This window comes from Phodopus roborovskii, unplaced genomic scaffold, assembly GCF_943737965.1.
Source record: "Phodopus roborovskii unplaced genomic scaffold, PHOROB, whole genome shotgun sequence".
In the NCBI taxonomy this organism is placed as follows: Eukaryota; Metazoa; Chordata; class Mammalia; order Rodentia; family Cricetidae; genus Phodopus; species Phodopus roborovskii.
In genome coordinates this window covers 7,336,963-7,363,969 of record NW_026126599.1, presented here as the reverse complement: position 1 = coordinate 7,363,969, position 27,007 = coordinate 7,336,963, and the positions used below count along the sequence as shown (strand labels likewise).

At 41.8% G+C, this 27,007-nt stretch overlaps 1 protein-coding gene across 1 annotated transcript; it reads left to right on the top strand.

Moving 5' to 3' along the window:
* LOC127237283 (lithocholate 6-beta-hydroxylase) lies at positions 1-26,477 on the top strand. The gene is made up of 13 exons (XM_051205473.1): positions 1-113; positions 3,957-4,050; positions 5,072-5,124; positions 8,048-8,147; positions 9,757-9,870; positions 10,125-10,213; positions 10,452-10,600; positions 12,377-12,504; positions 13,873-13,939; positions 17,321-17,481; positions 18,724-18,950; positions 23,850-24,012; positions 26,090-26,477. Exons 1-13 carry the CDS (start codon positions 43-45, stop codon positions 26,171-26,173), a joined length of 1,500 nt encoding a protein of 499 aa, XP_051061430.1. The 5' UTR covers positions 1-42; the 3' UTR covers positions 26,174-26,477.
* The last annotated feature ends 530 nt before the right edge of the window (positions 26,478-27,007 follow it).

The window sequence follows — 27,007 nt, the reverse complement described above, 5'->3', positions numbered from 1 at the left end:
TGGCAGGGAAACTGGAGCCAGACCTGCTGAAGGAAAGCTGAGATGCAGCTGATCCCCAGCCTTTCCATAGAAACTTCGTTGCTGCTGGCTACCATCCTGGTGCTTATCTACATGTGAGTAGTTGTCCAGGCTCCTCCCCTATCTGTAACTGGAGTTTGGGTGATATGCAATCCCCACTTTCATTTTCCTGCTGGAACATCCAAAGAGAACATGGAGGAGAAGATGAAATCAACACTTCAGTAGCATAGGTCCTACTGACATTATTGCTGATCCCTTGAACTCTCCCCCTTATGACTCCCTCCCCCTCTTATGGCTCAGAGGATTTGGATGAGACTTGCTCTCATAATAATAATGCACTTGGCTCTCAGTATGTACCTAGACTAATCAAGAGTTGGTTACTGTGCTGGTTAGTTTCTAACTAACACTTTACTGACACAACCTAGAATTAGCTAGGTAGAGCATTTTAACTGAGAAATTGTCTAGGGCACATTGACCAGTAGGCAACCCTGTGGAGGATTGTTTTGATGGCTAATTGATGCAGGAATACTCAGTTCTTTGTAGATGGCAGCAAACCCTATGCAATTTTACAAGACAAAAGAAAACTAGATGAAAGCAATCAAGCAAAGACATATCTATTCTCCCTGTGCCCTTAACGGTAACTGGATACTTGACTTAATGCCTTAACTTCCCTAAAACAATACACTGCAACACAGAGTCGTAAGGAAAATAAGCCCTTTCTCCCTACATTGCTTCCTATGGAGTATTTTAGCACAGCAACAGAAATAAAGCTAGAACTTTAGCAGTCATGGCCTTCCAAGCTTTTGAGGATCCAATAGTCTAGTTACTTAGTTCTCTCTCTCTCTCTCTCTCTCTCTCTCTCTCTCTCTCTCTCTCTCTCTCTCTCTCTCTCTCATTTTCTTTTCCTTCTCTCTTTTGTCAGCATAAGTGCTGTGGATGTAACTGGTTCCCTACGGATGTGGGTGTTTCTTGCTTCCAACGCAATTTACAAAAAGTCACATGGTGCCTCTGTTTTAGTTTGCTTTCTATTCCTGTGATAAAGACCATGCATGACTGAAAGCAACTTGAGGAGGAAAGGATTTATTTCTTTTTACAGCTTACAGTCCACCATGAAGGGAAGCCAGGGCAGGAAGCCAAGGCAGAAACTAAAGCATAAACCATGGAAGAACACTGCTTACTAGTTTGCTCCTCATAGCTCACTCAGCCAAGTTTCTTATACAACCCAGAACCAACTGTCTATGAATGACACCACCTATACTGGACCCAGTCCCTGATACATGGATCATTAATCAAGAAAATGCCCCCACAGGCTCTCCATCCATATGCCAATCCAACAGAGGCAATCTCTCACTAAGGTTGCCTCTTCCCAGATGACTGTACCTTGTGTCAGGTTGATTGAGAAAGAGAGAGAGAGAGAGAGAGAGAGAGAGAGAGAGAGAGAGAGAAAGAAGCAAGTAAATTGACAAAAACCTATAAGCATAATACCCCAGGTCTAATACAAAGGTCAACATCCATTCTTCTTTTATGAGCCTTATCTGGAACACTGTTCCTTCCTAAAATCCATGTTTCTATCATTCAATATGGAAACCACTTATCACTAAGCATTTTGTTGTTGTTTTCTTTGATTTATTGTTTATTTGTTAATAGCAAAAGGCAGCTGACACAATCTTGGGGGAAGAGTCCCAGGCCTCACTGAGGTGCTCTGTTGGCAGATTCCACCCGCCAGCTCACAAATAATGACATGAAGACTTTTCTATTATTATTATTAATTATGAAACCTCAGCTGATAGCTCAGGTTTGTTACTAACTAGCTCTTACAAATTGACCAAATTTTACCAATCTGCTTTTTGTCTCATGGTTTTATTATGTTTACTCTGTGCTGTCCATGCTACTTCTTTGGCTGCTAGTGACTCTCTGCATCTCCACCTTTCTTCTTCTCAGTGTCCTCTCTGCCCCAGAAATCCTGCCTAGCTATTGGCTGTTCAGCTCTTTATTAAATCGATCTGAGTGTACAAAAAGAATATTCCACAACAGTGCTCCATGGTGATCCTTCAGTGTATGTCCTTCCATGCAAATTATTGAGTATATGTGATAACTTTTATGAGTTTCTCTGGATTTGTACCAAATGTTTAGAACCTGCATTGAGTTAAAGGGTCACCACTAATGAAGAGGGAAGAAAGGACTAGAGAGATGGCTCAGTGATTAAGAGCACTGGTTGCTTTTCCATACAACCAGGGTTTGATGCCAAACTCCTACACGGTGGATCATACCTGTCTGTAACTTCAGTTTCAAAGGACCCAGCACTCTCTTTTGCCCTTTGTGGACACTGAACACATGTGATACACAGACATACATGCAAGCAAAACACTCATATACAAAAATTAATAAATTTTAAATTAAAACTTAAGAGGGACAAAGTATTAATTTTCACGTCTGGAACATGTACAGTTTCATACTTTATGTCATTTCCTTCATCTGTTGTCAATGGAGAGTAACTTGACATTCTGAAAGTACTTTGCCTTGTAAATCAAAGAATTCCTGGTTCAGGATAATCCTTTATACAAAATATCCATTTCTTCTATAATTTCTAGACTTTCTATAACCAGACTCCCCTTGTGCCACTGGCTTGTGAAAGCTTACAATGGTCTCCAGAATCACTTCCCATTAGTCTTGCATCTTCTTCCGCATATGCTATATGTCAGTCACATTGGAGCTGGGAGGTCTGTAGCATCATGAACCTTCATTTATAGGAGTTAGGATATGACACATCATTGGCGATAACAGCCCTGACCCAGGGAGCACCTGACTTAGTGGAACTTTGCACACGCCGAGTTGACACACATAGGCCATAATCTTTCTCCTTTATGACAGTCTCAGTCACTGTTCTACTGCTGTGAAATGACACCAAGACTATGGCAACTCTTATACAAAAAAAAAAATATTTAATTGGGGCTGGCTTACAGTTTCGGAGGTTTAGTACATCACCATCATGATGGGAAGCATGGTGGCACACAGGCAGACATGGTGCTGGAGAAGGAGTTGAGAGTTCTACACCTTGATCTAAAGGCAGCAGGAAGAGAGACCAATGACATACTTCTTCCAACAAGGCCTCGCCTCCTATAGTGCCACTCCCTAAGGGCCTATGTGAGCCATTTTCATTCAAACCACCACACTGACCATCATGATAAATGAGAATCCCCCTGACACTGTGCCCACCAGATGTGCATCCCCAGTTGGAGGTCCAGATTAACCTAGGAGAGGAATGGCCTGGAAATGATGCCTTAGTCTTTAAGGGGACATACTGGAAAGCAGCCTTCCTTATAGCATAAGCCCACCAGATGGATATTGAGAGTCTCTGAAATTTCTCTGAAGCCAGTGGCAGTCATGAACTCAACTGTCATTATATGGACATAAGAACTCCATGATACTTCCAGACCTTTCTAGAAGGGAACTTTTCAGAACAGTTAGAGCCTCTAAGGAGCTCATGGCTTAGAGAAAACCTGGATGAACAATACCATGAGATCTCCAATGGTGCACTGAATTATGCAAATAAAACTCGCTTAGCTAATGGGAGTCGCTGCTTCATGGAACTTTCTAAATGGACAGGAGCAAATGAAATACCCTAGTAAGCCTTGAGCCTGACTCTTTCAGAGAGTCTAAAATCCAAATTCATCAATTATGCTCTCTTGGGCTGGAAGCATGAAAGTTTCCATTGTCTCCAACCCATCATATGAATTGGGATGACCTTACTTAGTGGACATTGAGAGGAGGTACATGGTTGGGATTGTAGCTGTTTGGATTTTTACTGTTATTTGTTGCCTAGATGTTACTTCTGTGTTTTGATTCTTGCAGTTCCTGAGTCAATGACTGACACATGTCCATCTGTGTAAAGTCACAATCACAATCCCAGCAACTTGGATTTCTCTGTTACTTTACAGATATAGTACCTATTCTCATGGGACATTTAAGAAACTTGGAATTCCTGGACCAAAACCCCTGCCTTTATTTGGCACCACTTTCAACTATCGTTATGTAAGTAGTGTTTAAGCTCTTTCATTTATTTCTCTTAAAACCACTAATGAAGAGCTTCTGTAAGGCAAAGGACACAGTCAACAAGACAAAATGGCAGTCCACAGAATGGGAAAAGATATTCACCAACCCAACATCTGACAAAAGGCTTTATATATTTCTCCAAAATATACAAAGAACTCAAGAGCTAGTCACCAAAGCACCAAACAATCCAATTAAAATATGGGGTACAGAATTAAATGGAGATTCTCAATTGGTTGAAAGACACTTAAGAAAGTGCTCAACATCCTTAGCCATCAGGGAAATGCAAATCAAAACAACTCTCAGATACCATCTTACTCTTGTCAAAATGGCTAAAATCAAAAAAAAAAAAAAAAAAAAAAAAAAAACAAACCACCAAAGACAGTCTATGCTGTAGAGGATGTGGAGAAAGGGGTATACTCCTCTACTTCTGGTGGGAGTGCAAAATTGTACAACCACTTTGGAAATCAGTGTGGTGATTCCCTGGGAAAATGGGAACCAGTCTACCTCAAGATCCAGCAAGTATTCTTAGGCATATACCCTAAGGATACACATACATAGAACAAGGACATCTGTTCAACTATGTTCATAACAGCATTATATGTATAGCCAGAACATGGAAGCAACCTAGATGCCCCTCAACTGAAGAATGGATAAAGAAAATGTGGTACATTTACATAATGGAATACTAGTCAGTGGGAAAAAGAATACAATGGAATCTTGAAATTCACAGACAAATGGATGGGACTAGAAGAAACCATCCTGAGTTAGGCAGCCAGTGTTTTTAACCACTGAGAAAGTACAAGAACAGCCTTAAACTCTTTATTCCAGACAACTCCTCTAGTCTCCTCATTCCTTCAATTATCTCTAATAAGAACTTACCTATGATTGCCAGTGGGACAGGAAGCCCAATTTTGTGGGACTTGAGTCATTTTTGCCCTAGTTAGGAAGGGGTCAGTATATAAAAGGCCAATAATAAATTTAATTTTATTTCTCTTCCCAGGGTACATGGAAATTTGATGAAGACTGCTATAAAAAGTATGGGAAAATATGGGGGTGAGTCTTCTGAACTTTCCATTCGGCATTCTTAGAATAATGCACCCCCCATATGAGGACAGCGTCAGCACTCAGTTCTTGGGGTAACGACTTTGGAGGTTTTTCCTGATAAAGGTGGTACATGTCACAGGCAACAAGTTGAACAATGTGAATTCGGTTGACAGTGTTGCATGTTGTGGAATCCTCTTGGAGTTGGTGGCCCAAGAGCCCTTAGGCTTGGCCCATTGCCTTTTACTTTCTAATACATCAAGTCTACTATTACAGAACCCTGTGGGCACACACTCAAAAACACATGACAGCATTTCCTTACCAAGATTCACTCTTGGACATGGAAAGCCCTGTGCACGCAGTCAAGTCAGTGTCAGTTAAATGTAGCACTACACTGATGTATCCAGAAAACAGTTTCACTGGGGTCATCCACTGCCTCTGGCTCTTACAATCCTGCCACTCTATCTTCCAGGGTGACCCCTGAGCCTTGAGGGGGAGGGGATGCTGGCTAGTTTAATAAAAACTTGGTACAAGCTGAAGTCACCTGAGAGGAGGGAACCTCAATGAAGAAAATGCTTCCATAGGATCCAGCTGTGGGGAATTTTCTTAATTAGTTATTGATTTGGGACTGCCCAGCCCATCATAGGTAGGGCCATCCCTGGGCTGGTGGTCCTGGGTTCTGTAAGAAAGCAGGCTGAGCAAGCCAAAAGGAGCAAGTCAGTAAGCAGCATCCCTCCATGGCCTCATCAGCACCTGCCTCCAGGTTTCTGCCTTGCTTGAGTTCCTGTCCTGACTTCCTTCAGTGATGAACTGTGAAATGGAAGTGTAAACCAAATAAACCCTTTCCTCCCCAACTTGCTTTGGTCATGATGTTTCATCACAACAGTTGAAACCCTGACTAAGCCACAGTGTGACAGAGATGTCTCCCATTTAGGAATGAGAACACCACAATCTCTTATTCTTTGCATGCTGACCAGCTGTGCATCTCTGTGCTAATCACCATCTCCTAGTAAAAAATTAGTTCGCAACCTGTGGCTCATGACTATCAAAAAATACATATTTCTGATTCCCTCAGAACCCCCAACCATTGATTTATTTTTTTTGCCATTTTATAATTTTAATTTTGCTACCAAGTGGTGTATCACTTCCCAAAATCATCGGAAATGTGTGTTTTCCAATGGTCGCAACTCACAAGTTGCTGTGCTAAAAGAAGTTTCTCTGATGAAGGTTGAGACCCATGCTAATCCATGGGTGTAGTACGTTTTTAGGAGTTGGCTTATTATTATGTCCATTTAGGTCCTATGACCTGCCTAGCAACACAAGAACAAGCCAGACAAAATCCCAGCATGGAGTAAGGAGATGGTTAGGAAATTCCCACCCCTAGCTGAGAAGTTGGCAAATCATGGCTGATAGGACAAGCTTTCTTCAGGGATGGAGCCCCTGAATGGCTACTCCATGCTCCAGCAGATGCCCTACACACATGAACATACTGGCATTAGTAAGTAGACTTATGGGGTTAAAAAAAGAAGAGAACACATGGAGTTGGAGGGGAACAGTGACAGTGGGGATTGGAGAGGAGGACATGAAAGTGGCCTTGACCAGTCACCAAAGGCTGGGTGGGACTTCCTGCCCACCTCCTTTCTCCATGCTGGCACTTTTTTCTGGCTTCGGTTTACGAAGGCCTTGTGGATGCTGTCCTAACCACTGTGAAGCCATATGTACAACTGTCCAGTTGTGTTCAGAGGACAGTTTCCTTGTCATCTTCTGCCTCAAGCATTTGGAATCTCCCCCCTCCCCTTCCGCAATGATTGTTGAGCCTTGGGAGGAGGATCTACTTCTATCATTCTGCAAAATAGATACAGTATTGAATGGACTGCAGATGACTTGTGGTCAGCCCAGAGGTTAGTTCACATCTCAGTGTTCATCAGCAAAACTTCTTCCTTCGGTCGATCATAACTAACATGGAGAGCTACAATGGGTCAACACTAAGATAACAAGAGACTATAGATTGTTGTGGTCCATCTGTATCACAATTTTTCTTTTTGTCTATTATTAATTTCAAGATGAGAATTTTCGCTAGAATATATGGGTATTCCCTGTCTACCTAAGTCTGCTGACACTGAAGAAGAAAATGCAGGGAATTATTAAGCCACTGTTAACTCCTCCAAGGTTAAGTCTTCAGCAGTTTTGTTGAGTGGCTGAGCCCGTGGCATAGCCTTCACTGTCAGTAGCTTGGGGGAAGTGTCACCATTGTGATGTGAGACACAATTAAGTGGGAGGAGACTCTGCCTCTTCCATCCCATCCATCCTCAGAAACCATAGGCCTGGCCACAGGGTCTGTTGAGGTGGCACAGCCTATAGAGACCATGCCACCCAATGCCAAGAGCATGCTGTGCTGCCCTCTGGTGGCCTGGAAGCAGCTTCTCCTGCAACATTATCGTGAACACTGAATGGTTTGTTTCTAATTTCGATACATTCTGTTTTACTTTGGAATCATTTATTCATCTTCCCTGAATTTTTTATATCTCTTGGGGGGCGCCAAGCCCAGTGCCACACACTTAATAGACAAGGGCTCTACCACTGAGCCACACCTCCAACCCAGATACTGAAATATTTAAACAGGAAAGGATGGTATTGGTAATAATCACATACATTTGCCTAGCCTTAGCCGATGCTCCTGTGTTTGTTCTTACTAAGGACACCTTTGAAGGTCTGTTTCATCTGAAATATCTCTTCCCTGTTTTAGCCACGCTTTATTTCACAGGACTCCAATGGCTTCTATGGTCAGAACTTGAAATGGGGTTCGTGTTACTGTGCTTTCTAGAGCTGGGGGTGTGGCTGTGCAGTCTCAGGGGTGGAGTCTGGGGTCCCGGGTGTAATTCCATGTGTAGAATCTGGCTTCCGAGGATCAGTCCACCCTGCTTTCCCACCTCAGGTTTTATGATGGTAGAAAGCCCGTGCTGGCTATCACGGATCCAGAAATCATCAAAACAGTGCTGGTGAAAGAATGCTACTCAATCTTCACAAACCGTCGGGTAGGCATCCTTTTTAAAAGAAACATAAATCTTCACTGTTTTCTTAACCAATGTTTTATTGCTGTGAAGAAATACCACGGCCATGACAACCCTTAATAAAGAAAACATTTATTAGTTAGGGCTGGCTTGCAATTTCAGAGGTTTAGTCCATTATTATCATGGTGGAAAGCATGGCAGTGTGCAGGTAGACATGGTGCTCTGGGCCTGGCTTGAGCTTGTTAAAACCAAAAGTTCACTCCTAGTGACATGCTTCCTTCAACAAGGCCACACCTCCTAATTCCTGTCAAGCAGCACTATTCCCTAGTGACCAAGCATTCAAAGCTATGAGCCTATAGCTCATTTCTATTCAAAACGCCACAACTATGCATTGTTGTAGAATATTAGCCAAAGGTGTGTTACATTTGTTTATGCTGTGGAACATTTGTTTAATGACGCAAAGATGTTGTGTTCTTTTATGTTGCATTCATTTAACTGTGAAGCTGTGTTACTTTGTTTAAAACACTTGATTGGTCTAATAAAGAGCTGAACAACCAATAGCAAGGCAGGAGAAAGGATAGGTGAGGCTTCCAGGCAGAGAGGATAAATAGAAGGAGAAAAAGAGATATAGGTAGTTCAAGCAACAAAAAAAGGAGAGGAGGATGCTGGGGTCCAGTCACCCAGCTATACAGGCAGACACAGAATAAGAAGGAAAAAAAAAAGATATACAGAAATGGAGAAATGTAAAAGCCCAGAGACAAAAGATTGTTGGGATAATTTAAGAAAAACTAGCAAGAAACAAGCTAGGCTAAGGACAATCACTTAGAAGAAAGAATAAGACATGCAGTGGTGATGCTCTGCTTTAATCCCAGCATTCAATATGCAGGGGCAGGTGGAGCTTTATGAGTTCAAGGCCAGCCTGGTCTACAGAGCAAGTTCCAGGACAGCCAGGGCTATATAGTGAGATCCTGTTACAAAGCAAAACAAGAAACATCAACAAAAAAAAAAAAAAACTATGTATGTGTTTGTATATGTATGTCTTCCACCGTCCCAATGTTCATAGAGAGACATGATTGAAGAACATTCCTAATAGAGGAATAGAATTTGTTTTCTTTTTCCTTGTGTCTTTGTATAGAAATTAAGACAAAACAATTTCTATAACATTTCATTATTTCTTGAAATATCAAATACACATTTCATAGCATCTATAGCTTTTTTTTTTTAATCAGCTTCAAAGAATCCAATTGCTTTTACTGTTGACAGCTGTAAATGAGCTAATATTTAGCCAAGGACAGTTGCTTTCTATCACTAATTCATTTTATTCTTCACAGCTTTGAAGGATGCTGTAGGGCTATCCCATTTGTCCTTGTGGATTCTGCAAGGGTAACTTTCCTCGTTTAAAATGAGACAGTCATAGAACGATGTGAGACTATGCCAGGTGTGTAGGTGTCACCTGCACATATCACAATTACAGACAATTTAAATATAAGATGGTTAAGCATCTAGCAATACTCAGACATGTAACAATCAGTAATAGTTGTTAAGCAAGTGATGCTTGCTTAACCAACTTTCTAAAATTGTGAAGATTATCATAACTTTAATATGACATATTTTCTTTCTGTTTGAACTCCAGTTTTTTGGGCCAGTGGGATTTATGAAAAAGTCCATCACCATATCTGAGGATGAAGAATGGAAGAGACTTCGAACACTGCTGTCTCCAACTTTCACCAGTGGAAAACTCAAGGAGGTGATAATGGAGAGGGCATTTACTTATGGAGTAATCTGGGACAGGGAAAAAACAAGGCTACAGTCCCTTTTCTAGGGTTGGTCCTCTGAGTTATAATTCGTGTAAGATGATTTTTTGTCTTCATGCCCAGGGGACCCTTTATAAAATCCACTGTAACATCCCATATCCTACCCTTGCTTCCTGGAAGGGGATGAGTCATCTTTCTGGAGCCTGAGTTTCCACATTTAGCTACAGATGCTGTGCTTTGGTTTTAGATGTTCCCCATCATTGGACAGTATGGAGATACATTGGTAAAAAACTTAAGACGAGAAGAAGAGAAAGGGAATCCCATCAATACGAAAGAGTAAGTGGTGGTGGAGTTGATGGGACTCTAAGTGCCTTAGTGTCCCATCAACTCTAGGAAAAGGTGATCTGCAAACCAACCACAGATAAAGGCCCCTTCTGTGTGTGTGATAGGAGCCTTGACCCCACTGATGACTTAGTAGGTGGCTCTGACTCTGTGGCTCCCTGCCTTGGGTAGCTTGGCAATATAAGCTGCCTCAGATGCAGAGGTAGATTATCATGTCTCTCTCTCTCCTCAGCATTCTTGGAGCTTATAGCATGGATGTGATCACTGGCACATCATTTGGAGTGAATGTCGATTCCCTCAACAACCCAGATGATCCCTTTGTGCAGAAAGCCAAGAAGATCTTAAAGTTTAAATATTTTGATCCGTTTATTCTCTCTATAAGTATGTAAACTATTTCTTCTCTCTTTATATCTCTCCCTCCTACACACCAGTCAAAATAACACCATAGTTGAGATATCATTCACATGTAAAAAATCAATTTCTTAAAATGTACAGTGCAATTTTTGTTCACCAAAGGCGCAAGCACCCATCACCATTGTCAACCAGGAAATGCATTTTCCAAGAAAAACTCCACCTTTTCCTTCTCATTTCCCATTTTTCCTTACCATAAGAAATGTCCAGTTAGCTGTGTGTTCCTGTAGACCTGCCTATTCTTGGCACATCATTAAAATACAATACAAATATTTTATAAACTATTTGGGATTAGACAACTAGTTTCTTTCATTTAACGTCATATATTCAACAGAACCATTTATTGTCACCCCCATGTTCCATAAACAAATCACATTCTGAACCATATGATGACTGAACATTTGTTTTTATGTTTTCTTGGTAGGCAATAGTGTGAAATTAGTGAATTATAGAGGAATTCTATGTTTGACTTGTTGGGCAACTGAATTTTTTTCCAGGATTTTTTTTATTTCTTTGTTTTGCTGCCAGTAGTTCCCAACGGCTTCATTTCCCCCACATCCCATCTGAAACTTCGTTTCTTTCTTCATGCTTTTTAAAAATTATAACCTTAGGGTATGTTTAGGAGTCAAACATTATGGGGAATTATTTACATTTTTTAAGAATTTTACACATGAGTACTATATTTGCATTATTTTCATTATTTCTCCCCACATCTCATCTCATGTTCTCAACTCCTTTTCAAAACTGTGGTTACAAATACATACACACACACACACACACGCACACACACACACACACACTACTGAGACACACACACACACACACACACACTACTGAGTCCATTTACTATTACTTTTATATACATGTTTATGGCCAACTCCTTGGGATTGGATCACCTGTCAGGGCCCCATCCTTGAAGAAAACTTATTCTTTCTCTCAATAGCCATTAATTTCCTGTAGCTCTTCATCTGGAGGTAAGAGCTTGTAGGACGTTCCCATCCACATTGACAGGCCAACTACCATTATCATTACACAGATCTTATCTGGACAACCATATTGTTGGGATTTCATGGGCCCATGTCAGAACCTGCTCCTATGAGTCAGCTGGGTTACCTGAGTAGGGGTGTGAGGATTGAGAAAAGGCAGATAAAAGAAACAGAGACAGAAACACAGGATAGATTCAGGAGGACTTCCCAGTCCATGCTTTCCAGCTCACCAGATAGCCTGAATTTAATCTAGACCCTGTTCATATACAGAGTAGAGGCAAAGCAGAACAAAGAGCAGCATAGTCAGTTAACCAGCTCCCTGCACTGTCCTTGAATCCAGGAGAAGCCAAGTTCACTATCTATCATGTGAGTCCTGCTAGCAGCAAACAGCTTCATTCCCTGTCTTTATGTGCCTTTTTGCTGGCACCAAAAGATCATTAGTTAGACAATATGCTCTTTTCCATGGACTTAATCAGAACTTTTTCATGGCTTTCATGGAGACTAAAACAAGCAAGCTTGGACTCCAATGTCATATAAGTTAGAATAGACTTCAGATGGAAACTGAGTCACTGTGATTTTCCACAGCCCAGTTTCCCTGCCATATCTAGAAGGCCTTCTTGTTTTCTTGTTTTTACATCCTTTCTACCCCCTTGTCCATGATTTTCCCTGAGTCTTAAGTATAGAGATTACATTGTAGGCTTATCAGTTGATTTGGGGCAATATGTAGCCACTTATTCTCTGCATTTTTTTTTGTCTGTAGTACTATTTCCATTCCTTACTCCAATATATGAGTTGTTAAATATCTCCATTTTTCCAAGACAATCAACAAATTTTTTCAAAAAATTTGTAACAACGATGAAGAAAGATCGCCTTGATTCAAATCAGAAGGTAAAATATGGTGTTGCTTTCATGATGCTTAGGGTTTGGTCATGATGCTCAGGGTTTGGTCATGATACTCAGAGTTTGGTCATGATGATTAGGGTTTGGTCATGGTGCTCAGGGTTTGGTCATGATGCTCAGGGTTTTGTCATGATGCTCAGGGTTTGGTCATGGTGCTCAGGGTTTGGTCATGATGCTCAGGGTTTGGTTCTCTTAAAAAGGAATAGTGAAAACTATGCTTAGAGCAAGATAATGTTCACATTTTAGGGAGAAGATAGAAGATGGGTGATTCTATATGAGAATGAATGAGAGAAACAGTTTCACATTTGTCCAAAGGAGGGAAAGTTATTATATCCTGAGACAGGAACCAATCAAGTAAAAACATTGCCACCACTCTTCATTAGGAAAAAAAAGTTAAAAAAAATAGAATTCATGCTTAGAAATTATATCTATTACTATTAACCCTAACCCTAAAATTTATATCACCAAAAGAATGATCTCAGTTTTAAACCTCTTATTTTGATATATTTTCCAATAGAATTATGATCATACCTGGTAGAGATTGGCCCCTGTCAAATTTAAGTACTTCTTGTTTGTGTGTGGGTATTTCCTTGGCAGTGAGATTACAAGCCACTCACCCAATAGGTGAATATTTTCTCTGGACAACCAGTTTGCAAACTGCTAACCTAGATCTTCTATATGCAGCATGGAGGCCACAAAAGTCTGTCTGTAAATCAGATGTGATGACACTTAGAAATTTGTAGTGTCTGGAGTGTGGAGCATCAGGAGATGCTCACACAAAACTTGGCATTGGTGCTAGAGATAAGATTAGTCAAGGCGGCTACTGGCTAAGCATTGTGGTAGGAGAACAAAGAGAATTGAAGTTCAGGGACTTTCCTGAGCAAGCACGATGAGAGAAGCCGGCCTGGAATCTTCTCAGAAGCCAGAGAAACTTAGATCAGGGAAACAGAGACCAAAAGCTGCACTTCTCCCAGGGAACTGTCCTGTTCCCCAAGGCTTGCTGGTAGAGGCTTTAGTTTTCCTTTAAGTGTGGATGTTTTGCCCACCTGTATGCCTATGCACCACATTGTGCAGTGCCTGCAGAGGCCAGCAGAGAGCATCGGATCCCCTGGAACTGGAGTCACAAGTGGCTGTGATTCACCTTGTGGGTGCTGGGAATGGAACCCAGCTCCTCTGCTTTTAACCACTGAGCAATTTCTCCAGTCCCATAGACACTTTTATTCATTGGTGACGCTAGCCACACTTGAGAACTTCAGGTGCCATATTCTAAGAAGGGAGATGAAGTTCTGAACCTCTGTTTCAAGTCTGACCTCTCAACTAAATGTCCATCATTGGCTTTCCTCTTTCTGCTTCCAGACCCGAATGGATTTTTTTCAGCTGATGATGAACACTCAGAACTCCAAAGACAAAGAGTCCCCGAAAGGTAACCCAGGGTTCCTCACTGTGTGTGGATCAGGAAGCACAGAGAGATGAGGGTGTCAGGACATGTACGTGGAGGGGGGCCAGGATGGGAGCTTCTGCCAAATTTCAGAAAGACATGTGCATGGATGATAGCTATGGTGTCCATGGCAACTTTCTAGAGGTACCCTGGTATAAAAGGACCAGAGCCTCCAGTGCAGCCACAGAGAGGCATTTTGTGCATGGAATTCCTCAGTGGTGCTGGGCCATCTTTCAGAGCAGAGTCAGGTTCTCAGCCCCTTCCCATCCCAGTGATTCTGGATCTCTGCCTGGAAATACACATCTGGGCCCCAATCAGGAAGCGCACTGTCCAGCAGTGGGGATGACCCTGGGAGTGAGTGGTGGAACTGTGTTCAACAGCTTCATCTGAATTTATTCTGCTCTGTGTAAATAGCATCTGGGATACTATATATACCCAGCTCTTATTCATTCTTTAACCCCCTGTTTCATATCATTTCAAGGTTCCCCGGATACAAAAGGATCAATTCTGATGCTGTTCACCTAACTTTTTTTTTTTAGATTTCATAACTAGTACTCATCCATATACAGACACAGCCATTCTGTTCCTCTGGTGATAAGCACAGCTTCCACTCTTCCAGCATTTTCTCTCTCTGTAGTTTATGTGTGCACCAAGATCACACGCTGTGAAGACTGAAATCCCAGGTCTCCTGTCACCTGGTCCCTATCAAAGGCACAATCCCTTCAATGGAGGCTATGCATACAAATGCCCACACATAGTGACACTTCAGAAATTACTGGCAGAGTTAGGGGGGTTTGGAATTTGAGTGCTTCTAATAAGCTCCTAGATGCTACTGGTCCGTGAACCACATTTGACCATCAGGAGTTTCCCTGTGGCCTCATGTTGATCTTTGAGTCCTCTCAAAGGCCTTTAATGATTCCTATTTTTAACATTTATTTTTATCTTATGTGTATGAAAGTTTGCATGTATGTATATGCACCATTTGCATGCTGGTACCTGTGGAGGCCAAAAGAGGACATTGGATCCCCTAGAACTGGATTTACAAGCAATACTGAACTGTTGTGTGGGGAATGGGGATCTAACCCAGGCCCTTTGAAAGAGCATCAAGTGCTCTTGACCACTTAACCATCTCTACAGCCCCCTCAAAGTCGTTTAGATGGAAGATACTTAAATTTTCATCCTGTGAAGCATTGACATAATGAACACTCAAACATTTGGCACCTATATTTTAATGAAAATCACTTAAAAATTTACCTGGGTAGCTAAGATAATCTGAATTTTGCTTATAGCTGTGGTATTTGGATTAATCATTTATCTTGTCACTGTGGCAAAATAATTGACAGAAACAATTTAAGGAAGTTTTTTTTTCTGAATTTGAGGGGTGTAGCCCATCACAGTGGAGGAGTCACAGCAGCAGGAGCATGAGGCATACTACATCCATGGTCAGGAACGCCAGGCCTCTGCTCTCTCCTTTTTATTCAGTTCAGGAAGCTAGCACATGGAATGGTGCCACAATCAAGGTAGATATTCCAGGACTGGAGAGCTGGCTCAGCAGTCATGAAGCCTTGCTGCTCTTCCAGAGGACCTGAGTTTGTTTGCTGAGACTCATGATAGGCAGTTCACAATCACTTGGCTTTGTTTTTTAATTTTTTAAATCATTATTATTATTTCTTATTTTACATATCAATCCCAGTTCCCTCTCCCTCCCATCCTTCCTCCCATGGCCCCCAACCCCCTCCCATCCCATTCCCCACTTACAATTCAAACCACCAGAGAAACTAGGATACAAGGAGGGACCTAAGAGAGTTATACAAAGTCCCTCACATAAGGGGAAAAGGACAAGATCTTCTGAGCATATTGGGAGCGGGGAGGGGGCAGTAAATGGAGAGGGGGTTAAGAGAAAGAGAAGGGAGGAGAGAAGAACATGTGGAACCAGGAAGATTGAGTGGAGGGAGGGATGAATAGATAAGAGCAAGAAAAGAAATACCATAATAGAGGGAGCCATCAAAGGTTTGAAGAGAAAACTGACTCTAGAGAAATGTCCAGAGACCTACAAGGATGATCCCAACTAACAATCTGAGCAATAGTGGAGAGGCTACCTTAAATGCCCTTCCCTGATAATGAGATTGATAACTAACTTATATGCCCTCATCTAGTAGCTGTTGGAAACAGAAGCAGACACCCACAGCTAAACACTGACACAAACTCCTGAAATCCAGTTGCAGAGAGGGAGGAGTGATAAGAAAAGGGGTCAAGACCAGGCTACATAAACTTACAGAGACAGCTGACCTGAACAAGGGGGAGCTCATGGACCCCCCATACTGATAGCTGGGAAACCAGCATTGGATTGACTCAGATACCCTGAATGTGAGTCTCAGAAGGCCTGGGCAGTCTATGGGACCTCTGACAGTGGAACCAGGATGTATCCCTGGTGCACAAAAGGACTTTGGGAGCACATTTCCCATGGAGGGATACTCCCTTAGCCTAGAGGCAGGAGGGAGGGCCTAGACCCTACTCCAAATGACTTGAAAGATTTTGTGATCCTTGCTGGAAGGCATCACAGTCACTTGGAACTCCAGCTCCAGGTGATCTCTCTGTCTCTGTCTCTGTCTCTCTCTCTCTCTCTCACACACACACACACACACACACACACACACACACACACACAAAGTGAATTTTAGAAACAAGATGGGTCTTCCCACAACAATTAACATAATCGAGATAAACCCTATGGGCCTATCAGGAAGCAAGTTAGTTTTGATGGCACCACAACGCCATGCCTGGGAACTTACCTTCTACGTGACTCTGGATCCTGTCAAGTTATCAGTCACTGTCAACTAACACAGTGCTTTTGTCTATGTTACAGAGAATTCTGTCTCTTGAAATTGCCCAGTTGAGATGGTAGTAATTTGGGCTAATATTTGGTCATCAATAATATAGATCTTAGGGTATCTTGGACTAAAATAATTTGACCTTGGGACTGAAGAGAAGGCTCAGCAGTTAAGAGCTCTGGCTGCTCTTCCAGAAGACATGGATTCAGTTCACAACACCCACACAGCATCTCACAGCCATTGTAATTCCAGTTGCAAGGGATCTGATGCCCTCCCCTAGCCTCCAGGGACAACAGGAATACGTGTAGTACACAGGCATACATGCAGATAAAACACCCATACACATGAAAATATGCTTAAAAATAATAATTTGACCTTCTGGTATACCAGACAAACACCAGAGTGGAATTCAGTCCCAAAGACTCTGGACCGCCTTTTTCTGTTCTTCCCTAGACAGCTGGGGTCATTTGAATTTCTTCTCAACTCTGATGTTCTGCTTTGATCTTCCTTATCTACAATGTTCTTTTCCTTTTAGCCCTTTCAGATCTAGAAATGGCAGCACAAACTATTATTTTCATTTTTGCTGGCTATGAAGCCACAAGCACCTCAATTTCCTTCTTGTTGTATGAACTGGCCACCCACCCTGATATGCAGAAGAAACTTCAGGATGAGATTGACAGAGCTCTGCCCAATAAGGTGAGTAGATGACATGGCACCTAGAGAGAGAGAGGACAGAAACTTCAGGATGAGACTGTCAGATTTCTGCCCAGTAAGGTGAGGGGATGGTACCCAGAGAGGGAAGGCAGAGGTAAAGGATTAGCAAGACCATGTCTCATCACTTGCAATAAGGACATTTACAAAGAGCCACACAATGGTTTCTCCACCCAGCATGAGTGTAAGACAAACAAAGGGAGGGACATAGGGGATGAATGTGATCTACAGTGCTGGCTCTGGTGTATCTGTTATCTTTTATGACAGTAAGAGACACCTGAAAACCTTTGTGCCATTTGAGAATAAGCGCCAGTCCCTTAGGTGTCTGCACAGGTATCTCTGCTGATGTCCTCAGGACATCTATGGTGTCCAGGCTATCTATGGTGCTGGTAATTTTGTAACAATAACTTCTCTGAGTCATGCTGAGTGACCATGGGACCTTCTCTCTGTCATTAAAGCAATTGTTGTGTCATCCAGGCCTAAATGGGCTCCAAAGCTTGTGAGGGCTGAGAGATTCTCTTGAAGGTAGGGGCCAGCTTCTTTCACCCAAAACACGTGCTTTAACTTTTGGAGTACTCCTGACTTACTTTCATCCCCATGTTAGGGCACAGGACAGCTGAAGCCAACTTCAGCTTGGCGTCTTTCCCATGAGTTCATCCACCTTTCCCCCATGCTTTTCAGCTCTCCTGCATGTTCCAGTTCTTTATCTCTTCCTTTCTCTAGAAAAGGCATTGCTTTTTTCTCCTTTGAAATCTTCTCCTTCACCAGCTCACACAGAGTCAGCTTCTAGTCTGTCATCTTACCCAGAATCCTTCATTGTACCTTTCAGTGAACTAATCCTATAATCAAAGGAGCTACCAAGTTGTGGTGTTGCCAATTTCAGCCTGGATGAGCCAGGAGTGGGGAGTTTGTTCTTTGCAATCTATGGAGATGAGACAGTGACATTTTGTCTGAGTGTAACTGCAATGATATGTTGGTCATATGTGCTTACATGGGAAAAAATCATAGCACAACAATGCTGAGGATGAGGATATCCAAACAGGGGAGTGTCCCAAGTGGCTCCTATGATAAAAAAAATTATACTTCACATATTAATGAGCCATAATCAAGACAAAAGTCATCACAGGTGTAGAATGATTTGAGGTTAGTCCTTGGAGATTCTGACATGTTTGAAATGACATGGCAACCTAATTGAAACATCTGGAAACATCTGTTTCTTTTTCCCAGGCACCTGTCACCTATGAGGCCCTGATGGACATGGAGTACCTGGACATGGTTGTAAATGAAACTCTCAGATTGTACCCGATTGCTAACAGGCTAGAGAGGATCTCGAAGAAGGATGTGGAAATCAATGGTGTGTTTATTCCTAAGGGGACTGTAGTGATGGTACCAATATATCCACTTCATCGGGGCCCTGAGCACTGGCCAGAACCTGAGGAGTTTCGCCCTGAAAGGTACAGGAAACTCTGTAAGAAGAGAGAAACCCTGGGCTTGGCATGGGCTATTCCCCCAACAAAGCTACACATAACAATCCTTTCAAATAGTGCCATTCCCTGGTGACTAAGCATTCAAATATAGAAGCCTATGAGGGCCATTCTTATTCAAACCACCACATTCCATTCTCTGCCCCCCCCACAGGCATATAGCCATATCATATTACAAAAATGCATTCAGTTCACTTCAAAGTCCCCACAGTCTATCACAGTCTCAACATTGTTTAAAAGTACAAAATGCAGGCATTTCTGAGACTCAAGACACCCTTTTAACTGTAGCCTTCAGTAAAATTTAAATAAAGAAAACATCACATAACTACCAACGTACAATGACACAAGATATACATTACCCTTCCAAAAGGAAGGAAAGGGACCATAGTGAGGAAATACTGGATCAACGCAAGCCCAAATCCTAGCAGGACAAACTCCAAATCCTGTATGTCCAAGTCTGATGTCAAAGAGCAATTCAGATCTCCACCTCCTTTCAGATCTGTTGACTGAAACACACGTTGCTCTCTCATGCTGGTTCCACACCTCATCTGCAGCTCTCCTAGGCAGGTATCTCATAGTTCTGACATCTCCAACATCTTGGGATCTCCAGTGAAATCCAGGCTTCTTCTTCACAGTAGCCTTTCTGGACCTCCATATAAAGACACCCCTGACACATGCCTGGCCTCATCATCTTTCCTTAGTCATGGATGGAGATTCTATAACCCCTCTCCTGTATCCTTGACTCTAAAACCAGACCACATGGTCAAAGCTGCTAAATTCTGCTGCTTGCTGGGTCTGGAACTTGGCCCCATCATTCAATTACATCTGCATCACCTTTCTATTTTTGATGGTTTCCTTCACTGCCTAAGCTTTCCTTTACTTCCTCGTCACAAGTTGGAAGCTTTGCTGGGTAAAGTCTTGCCACAAAGTCACCTCCACTCCTTTTATTCTATTTAGCATTAGGATTTTTTTTAATTAATTTGCCTCCTTGAGCACAGCACTTGGCTACATTGAACTTTCTGGCACTCACTTTCTCCTCAAACTGTGCATTTTCTATTTTCCTTGTTTGGCCTGCTCCTTTTCATTATGAATCTACATAAGACTGACCACTAATAGTCACACAACACAGTCAATGCCATGCTGTGTTGAAATCTCTTCTGCCAAAACCATTCATCTAAACTCTTCAATTTAGCCTCGGGTAGATTTTATTTTTTTAGAGAAGGGCAGAAAGCCCCCCAATTCTTTGACAAATATCACAATAATGATTTCTGGGCCACTTACTAATATTTTCCCCCTCTGATAATTCTTGAACCAGGCTGTCCTGTCACAGTTCACATCTACCTCAGCACTATTGTTCATGTTCCTACCTAGATGGTTCATTAAGTCCTACTTAAAGTATTCAACTGTCTTTCTAGTCCAAAGTCTAAAACTCTTCCATGTTCCTCCAACAAACAACATGGTCGCACCTATCACAGTGATTCCCTGACCCTTGGTACTGACTTCTGTCTTAGTCACTGTTCCATTGCTGTGAAGAGACATCATGACCCAGACAACTCTTATGAAAGAAAGCATTTAATTGGAGACCTGCTTACAGTTTCAGAGGTTTAGTTCATTACCATCATGGTGGGAAACATGGTACCATGCAGGCTTTCACCAGAACAGTAACTGAGAGCTACATTTTATCCTGATCCATAGACAGAGATTCTGTATCTGGCATGAGTTTTGAAAACCTCAAAGCCCACCCCCAGTGGCATACTTCCTCCACTAAGACCATGCCTCCTAATCCTTCTAGTTCTTTAAATAGTGCCATTCCCTGGTGACTAAGCATTCAAATATCTGAGCCTATAGAGGCCATTCATATTCAAACTACCAAAATGCCTCTTGCAAGAAATCACATACATACATGTGATTTTGTGCCCTTTATGTCTATATATCCTTTTGGTTTCTCTCTGTGTGTGTGTGTGTGTGTGTGTGTGTGTATGTGAGAGAGAGAGAGAGAGAGAGAGAGAGAGAGAGAGAGAGATGTGTGCCAGTATACTCAGAATCCAGAAGACATCAGATATCCTAGAACTTGACTTATAAGAGGTTTTGAGCTGCCCATTGTGGGTTCTAGAAATTGAGCTCAGATCCTTTGCAAGAACAGCAAGTTCTCTTGAACACTGAACAATCTCCATAGCCCTGAAATAAGAATTTTTTTAAATTATAAAGTGATTATTATTGCTGAAATCACACAAATGAACCAGAAAAAATAAATTAATGGCCATTCATAGTGCCAAAATATTAACATTAAACTCATTGATAAGGCGATACATGTCCTTATGGGTGCACACCTATGTGTGCATGTAAAAATTTAGAAAAGCTGGTATAGCATCATTTCTGTTGTATTTTGGGTAGCTGTTTATTTAAATAAGCCACTAACAATCTGCTACTCCACAGTAGATATGTCTTCTTGGTTGACTATACTATAATTTAGTGAGGTGCTACATAATTTTAGAAATGAGGGCTTGATTTTGTTTTTTTGTTTTGTTTTTGGGGGGTTGTTTTTTTGTTGTTGTTGTTGTTGTTTTCTTTCAAGTATCTTGTGCTATTCCTCTTACCTCCCTGAATTTATCACTAGCTTTGGAAAATTTTATTACATTTGTGTCAAGAGGGTGTATACATACCACAGCACACATGTTTAGGTCAGAGGACAACTTATGGGAGTTGCTTCTACTCTTCCACCATGTGGGGCCTGAGGATTGAACTCAGGTCATCAGGTTTAACAGCAAGCATCTTCATTTACTGAGCAATCTCACTGGCCATATAATCAGCTTTAAGAAACCGTTCCATTATCCATTTGGTTAGAAACCTCCTCTGGGTCCTCTAGTGTAATTTTAATGGCACAGAGGTCTGAAAGACAGATCAAGTGCCTTTCTAAGGACAGTGGTGACCACACAAACCCTCAGTCCTGTCTTGGGCTGCCATCTTGGGTCAGTTTCTTCACAGTTTCCATTACCCTAAAGCCCAAGTCACCTGTTTCTAGATGTATAAGGTATTCCTCCTTGGAGATGGCTTAAGCATTCTAATTTGAGTAAAGGTCAGGTATCAGGCATGATTTTCAGCTTAAAAATAGATGGTGTTGCATACTGTGTTGGAAAGCAAAATCAATAATGAAATTCAAGGCAGTGGCTGGTAAGAGAATGAGCCTGACACCCAAACTCCATTTGCACATTCACTGCAGACTTCCTTATAGCTGGCACCTTGTCTTGTCAGCAGTGATAGCCCTAGTGCCATCATTAAATCTGCACACTGGACATATCAAAGAAGTCTACCAGAGTTGATTGATTCCTCTGTTCTCTTGACCAGAATGTCTATGGGTTTCCTCCAGTCTCGCCACTTCTGTTTCCTGTAGTTCACAGCCTGTCACTTTACTTTTCTTTCATTCACAGTCACCCAACAGTTAGTGCAGACCACGTGCCTGGACCAAGTCAGTCTTTGAGAAACCTAAGTGGTAATGTGAGTGCAAGATTTGACCTGTAATTCAGTATAATCTAGGTCATAAGTGTATGTGATTCTTTGTGTGGGGATCTATGTATGTGTATATGTGCTTGTGTGGGTGCACGTGTATGTGTGTGTGTGTGTACACATTTGTATTTCTCTGTGTGTATATGTGTGTTAGAGGTGCATATATGTATAAGTGTATGTGCATGAGTAGATGAGCACACATGTGTGTATGTCTGAGGTCTGGAGAAAATCTCAGATGCCATTCTCTAAGAGCCCTCCACCTTTTGTTTGTGACAGGATCTCTCATTGGTCCAGGACTTCACCAAGGTAGAACAGCTGGACAGTGAATTCTAGGGATTTGATCATGTCCACCTCCCATCTTGCTACTGCTGGAATGTACAGACACACCCCACCATGTCCAGCTTTCTGTGCAGGTTCTAGAGATCAAACACAGACCCTCACACTTACCAGACAAGAACTTTACTGTATAAGCTACCTTCCAAGTCCCATCCAATTATTATAATGCATTTCTTGTGTCCACCCATGTGAACATTCTATCCACACACAGCTCAATTTGTGCACACTCCCATGTTACTTCATAGCCTATCGCATGTAAATGTGTCTCTTTTTTTCCTGAAAATTATCCAAACAGTTTTTAAACACCTATTATTCTTGTTCTTATCACTTCCTCAGGATCATTTCTTTTTTACTTAAATAGTCAAATAATGAGAAATTAAACCAGAATACATTCCGCTCAGTAGATATTTTCTAGCATAGTGGAGAAGGTAGACATAGAAGCCATTCGTGATGCTACAGTAGTGACTCATCCTGTGCCCTAGAATGATATTTGTCTTTGGCTATTTTACGGAAGGAGGGGGAGAAAGCAAAAGCAATTCTGAGAAAAAAAGAGAGAGAGGAAAAAGAAGCCCACTAGGAAAATACAGGTGAGGAGAGCTGGAAAAAAAAAAAGAAATGAAATGAGAGGAGAGGGGAGTAATGGGGGAGGGAAAATCAGCACTCTCCATAATGACAGAGAGTTTTTTGTTTCCTCTTAAGTGTGAGGCAGGAGCCTAATTTGTCTTCTGTTTGGCCAATCCCAATATGTCTTTCAGAGCAGAACACATCACCACCATAAGTGGTGTTTTCTCTCAAAAAGCATTTGTTTCCACTTGTCTCAGCAACACAGAAAATGCCTATGCTTTGGTGTGAGTGGGAAGGACCCTTAGCTCACAGCTCTTTAGTCAAACACCTACAGCAAGGCTTCAACTGCAAGTCAATAAATGTCTGCTGCATCATCCTGGTTAAGAAGTGTGAGAACTCCAAACTTGGAGCTCTTGTGGTCCTGCATGTTCCATAGCCTCATTTTCATCCCTGCTGTGTCTCCAGGTTCAGCAAGGAGAACAAGGATCGTATCAATCCTTATGTATACATGCCCTTTGGGAATGGACCCAGAAACTGCATTGGCATGAGGTTTGCCCTCATCAGCATGAAACTGGCTGTCATCAGAATCCTGCAGAACTTCACTTTGCAGACTTGTGAGCAAACAGAGGTGAGGCAGAAAACTCTCTCAATAAGTCATATTTCAACTTTCACTTTTAAAAAGTTTAGCGCTTTGCATGCAGAAAATAAAATGTGTATCTTGGTTACTTTTCTATCACTGTGATAAAACACCATAACCAAGACAACTTATTTTTAAAAAGTGTTTAATTTGGGTTTATGGTTCTAGAAGATTAAGGTCCGTGATGGCAAAGTGAAGGCAGCAGGTATTGGTGGGAGCTCACACGGCAGAGGGGGGCTGGAAATAAATGGCACTAGTCTTTTTTGAAACCTCAGAGCCTACCCCCAGTGGCACACCTCCTCCAACAAGGCCACGCCTCCCAATCCTTCCCAAGTAGGTCTATCAACTGGGACCAGGTACTCAAACATAAACCTGTGGGGCCATTCTCATTCAAACCACCACACTGTTCCCTGACACTCTCATAATGTATGGAACAAAGAATGTATTTAGAGTCTGATATGAGCTTTAAGGTCCTTCCATCCTGAGCTGGGTCTGAATAAAACACAAATAAGGAGTTCATTTGGAGTCAGTGCAGATTAGTGGGACATGATTATACAAAATCTCCTTGAAACCGAGTCCAAGTTAACTGGAGATGGGGAGACATGGTGCACACAGCATATAACAATTATCATGGTTTGTGACTGGTGGGTGTCACTTGGACCTAAGAGAACTTTCCAGGTGTCAGGGACTTCCAATCACTGGCTGTGCTTTAGAACTTCTAAAGAGCCTTAAACACGCACAATGTTTGGTCATATCAGGCATGTTGAAATAATTCACCTAGATTATGGCTTAGTCTCCTAGACAAGCACAATTGAGAGTCACTGATGTGATACAGGATATGAGTATCACTGGGGGGGTGACCTTTGAGATTCCCAAAGCCCACACGATGCCCAGTGTTGTTGCTGTCTCTGCTTGTTGATCAAGATGTAGTTATCAGCTCCTTCTCCAGCATCACACTCACCTTGCCTGCTGCCATGCTCTCCACCACGATGATAATGGACCAAGCCTCTGCCACTGTGAGCCAGCCCTCAGTGAAATGCTCTCTTGTGTAAGGGCTGCCATAGTCATGGTACTGCTTCACAGCAATGGAACAATGACTAAGACAATGGAAATACTATGTAAATCACTGCCTAATGGTGGAGTTCTAACACACATGCATGAAATATGCAGTGCTTTCCTGTTCCATTGCCTTTCTTCATGGGAGGTCAGGAGGATATAAACGGCCTACACCTGCAATGTAGCCATCCTGTCAACATGTGCAGGGGTTTGTTTAGATGGACAAGAACAGAACATTTAGCCTTGGAAGGAAGCAGGACTCTGAGACACCTGTCAAGCTCCAGTCAGTTACCCACAGTACCCTTCCCTGTACTGAGATCAAATTGTTATGTTGGATACTTCCTCATCTCCTCAAGACTGAGGAGAATGAAACAAAATGATTATGAAAACATTGTATTAGGCAAGATCACCTTTCAAACTACCCTTGGAAGCTAAGATAACAAGAGGATTAACAAGGGTCAATGCTTCCTGGAGTTCTGCCCACCATCGAACTGAATGGGCAAAGCTGGAGCCCAGGAACTTTGGTAACTGAGTCGCTCCTTAGGGGTGAAATGTGTGATATGTGCTCAGGATTACTTTATACTTCGATGAGTGCAAAATTAAATTTATATTGCCTTCAAAACTCATTTTCCATATGCTCAAGATACGATCTAAAATTTTAAGTCAGAGGGCCGGGGAGATGCCTCAGCCATTAAAGGCTAGGCACACAACCAAAAATTTTAACTTGGCCTTTGACTTAAAATTTAAATACAAACCAACATACCTGTTTTTCTAGCTCTGTGTACACAGTAGGTGCTTAACTAATACTTTCCTTACAAAAAGATAGATAAGTGATTTTACCATATGGTCTCAATGAATATGTAGGCCTAAAGAACTCAGGATACAGGATACTAATATACAGTGTGTTCGTGTGCATAAAGCATCATGGTCCTTAATGTATCTGTTCTCTTTGCTTCTAACATTGTTGATGCGTCACTCATTGCTTCTCGTTGTGATGGTCCAACTACTGCAGATCCACCCAAAGTTCAGCATTCAACCAGTTCTCCAGCCAGAAAATCCCATCATCCTGAAGGTGGTGTCAAGAGAGAACCCATAACTGGAGCTTGAAATTCCCTCAGGAACCATGCTATATTCTTCAAGGTGGCGGTGTCACAAAACACCAGTAAATTTCATTTAACATAAAATGAAGCCCAGATGAAATGGGCTTACTGAACTTTCCTTGATGGTTGAGTATTCAGTAATTCATTGCACATGCTTAGTATCCACAGAGAATATCGTCTATTGTGTGATTCAAAGGAAAAAATTAAGTCAATGGCAGATATGGAGATTCATCTACTGATTCTCTTGGAACCATCTACACTGATTCCAAATAGTTCCATCAATTCTGAACTCTAACTGTAGTAACTATAGTTTCTCTATAGTTCTGTCAATAATTTTTTTATGAAAATAGGAACTATTGTGTTGACCATTAGTTAAAAGTATATCAAATTGTTTCTTTGTAAAACTGTATGATATTGAGGATATAAATAAATATCTCTTTCAAAAATATGTGATGTCATTATACACATTAATGGGAAAACACTGAATCAATAAAACAAGATGAAAATCCATTCCAATCACCATGGTCACTCATTTCATGAGCCAATTTGGGATCAGCACTTAACTCTCAAAGCTTGGTGATACTGATCCACTTTGTTGTATGTATGTATGTATGTATGTATGTATGTATGTATGTATATTCATTATTTTTCCTTATTTTACATATTGATCCTAGTTCCCTCTCCCTCCCATGTACCCCAAACCCCCCTTCCCTCCCATTCCCCCCAAACTCCATGGGGGGGGTGATGCCTTCCAGGAGGGATCATCAAAATCTGTCAAGTCATTTGAAGTAGGGTCTGGGCCCTCCCTCCTGCCTCTAGGCTAAGGGAGT

Excerpts from the sequence above, each read along its gene's own strand:
- LOC127237283 (XM_051205473.1), top strand. The coding sequence starts at position 43 with ATGCAGCTGATCCCCAGCCTTTCCATAGAAACTTCGTTGCTGCTGGCT. Across the intron at positions 5,125-8,047 it reads AAGTATGGGAAAATATGGGG|GTTTTATGATGGTAGAAAGC; the intron begins GTGAGTCTTCTG and ends TTCCCACCTCAG. Across the intron at positions 12,505-13,872 it reads GCCTTGATTCAAATCAGAAG|ACCCGAATGGATTTTTTTCA; the intron begins GTAAAATATGGT and ends TTCTGCTTCCAG.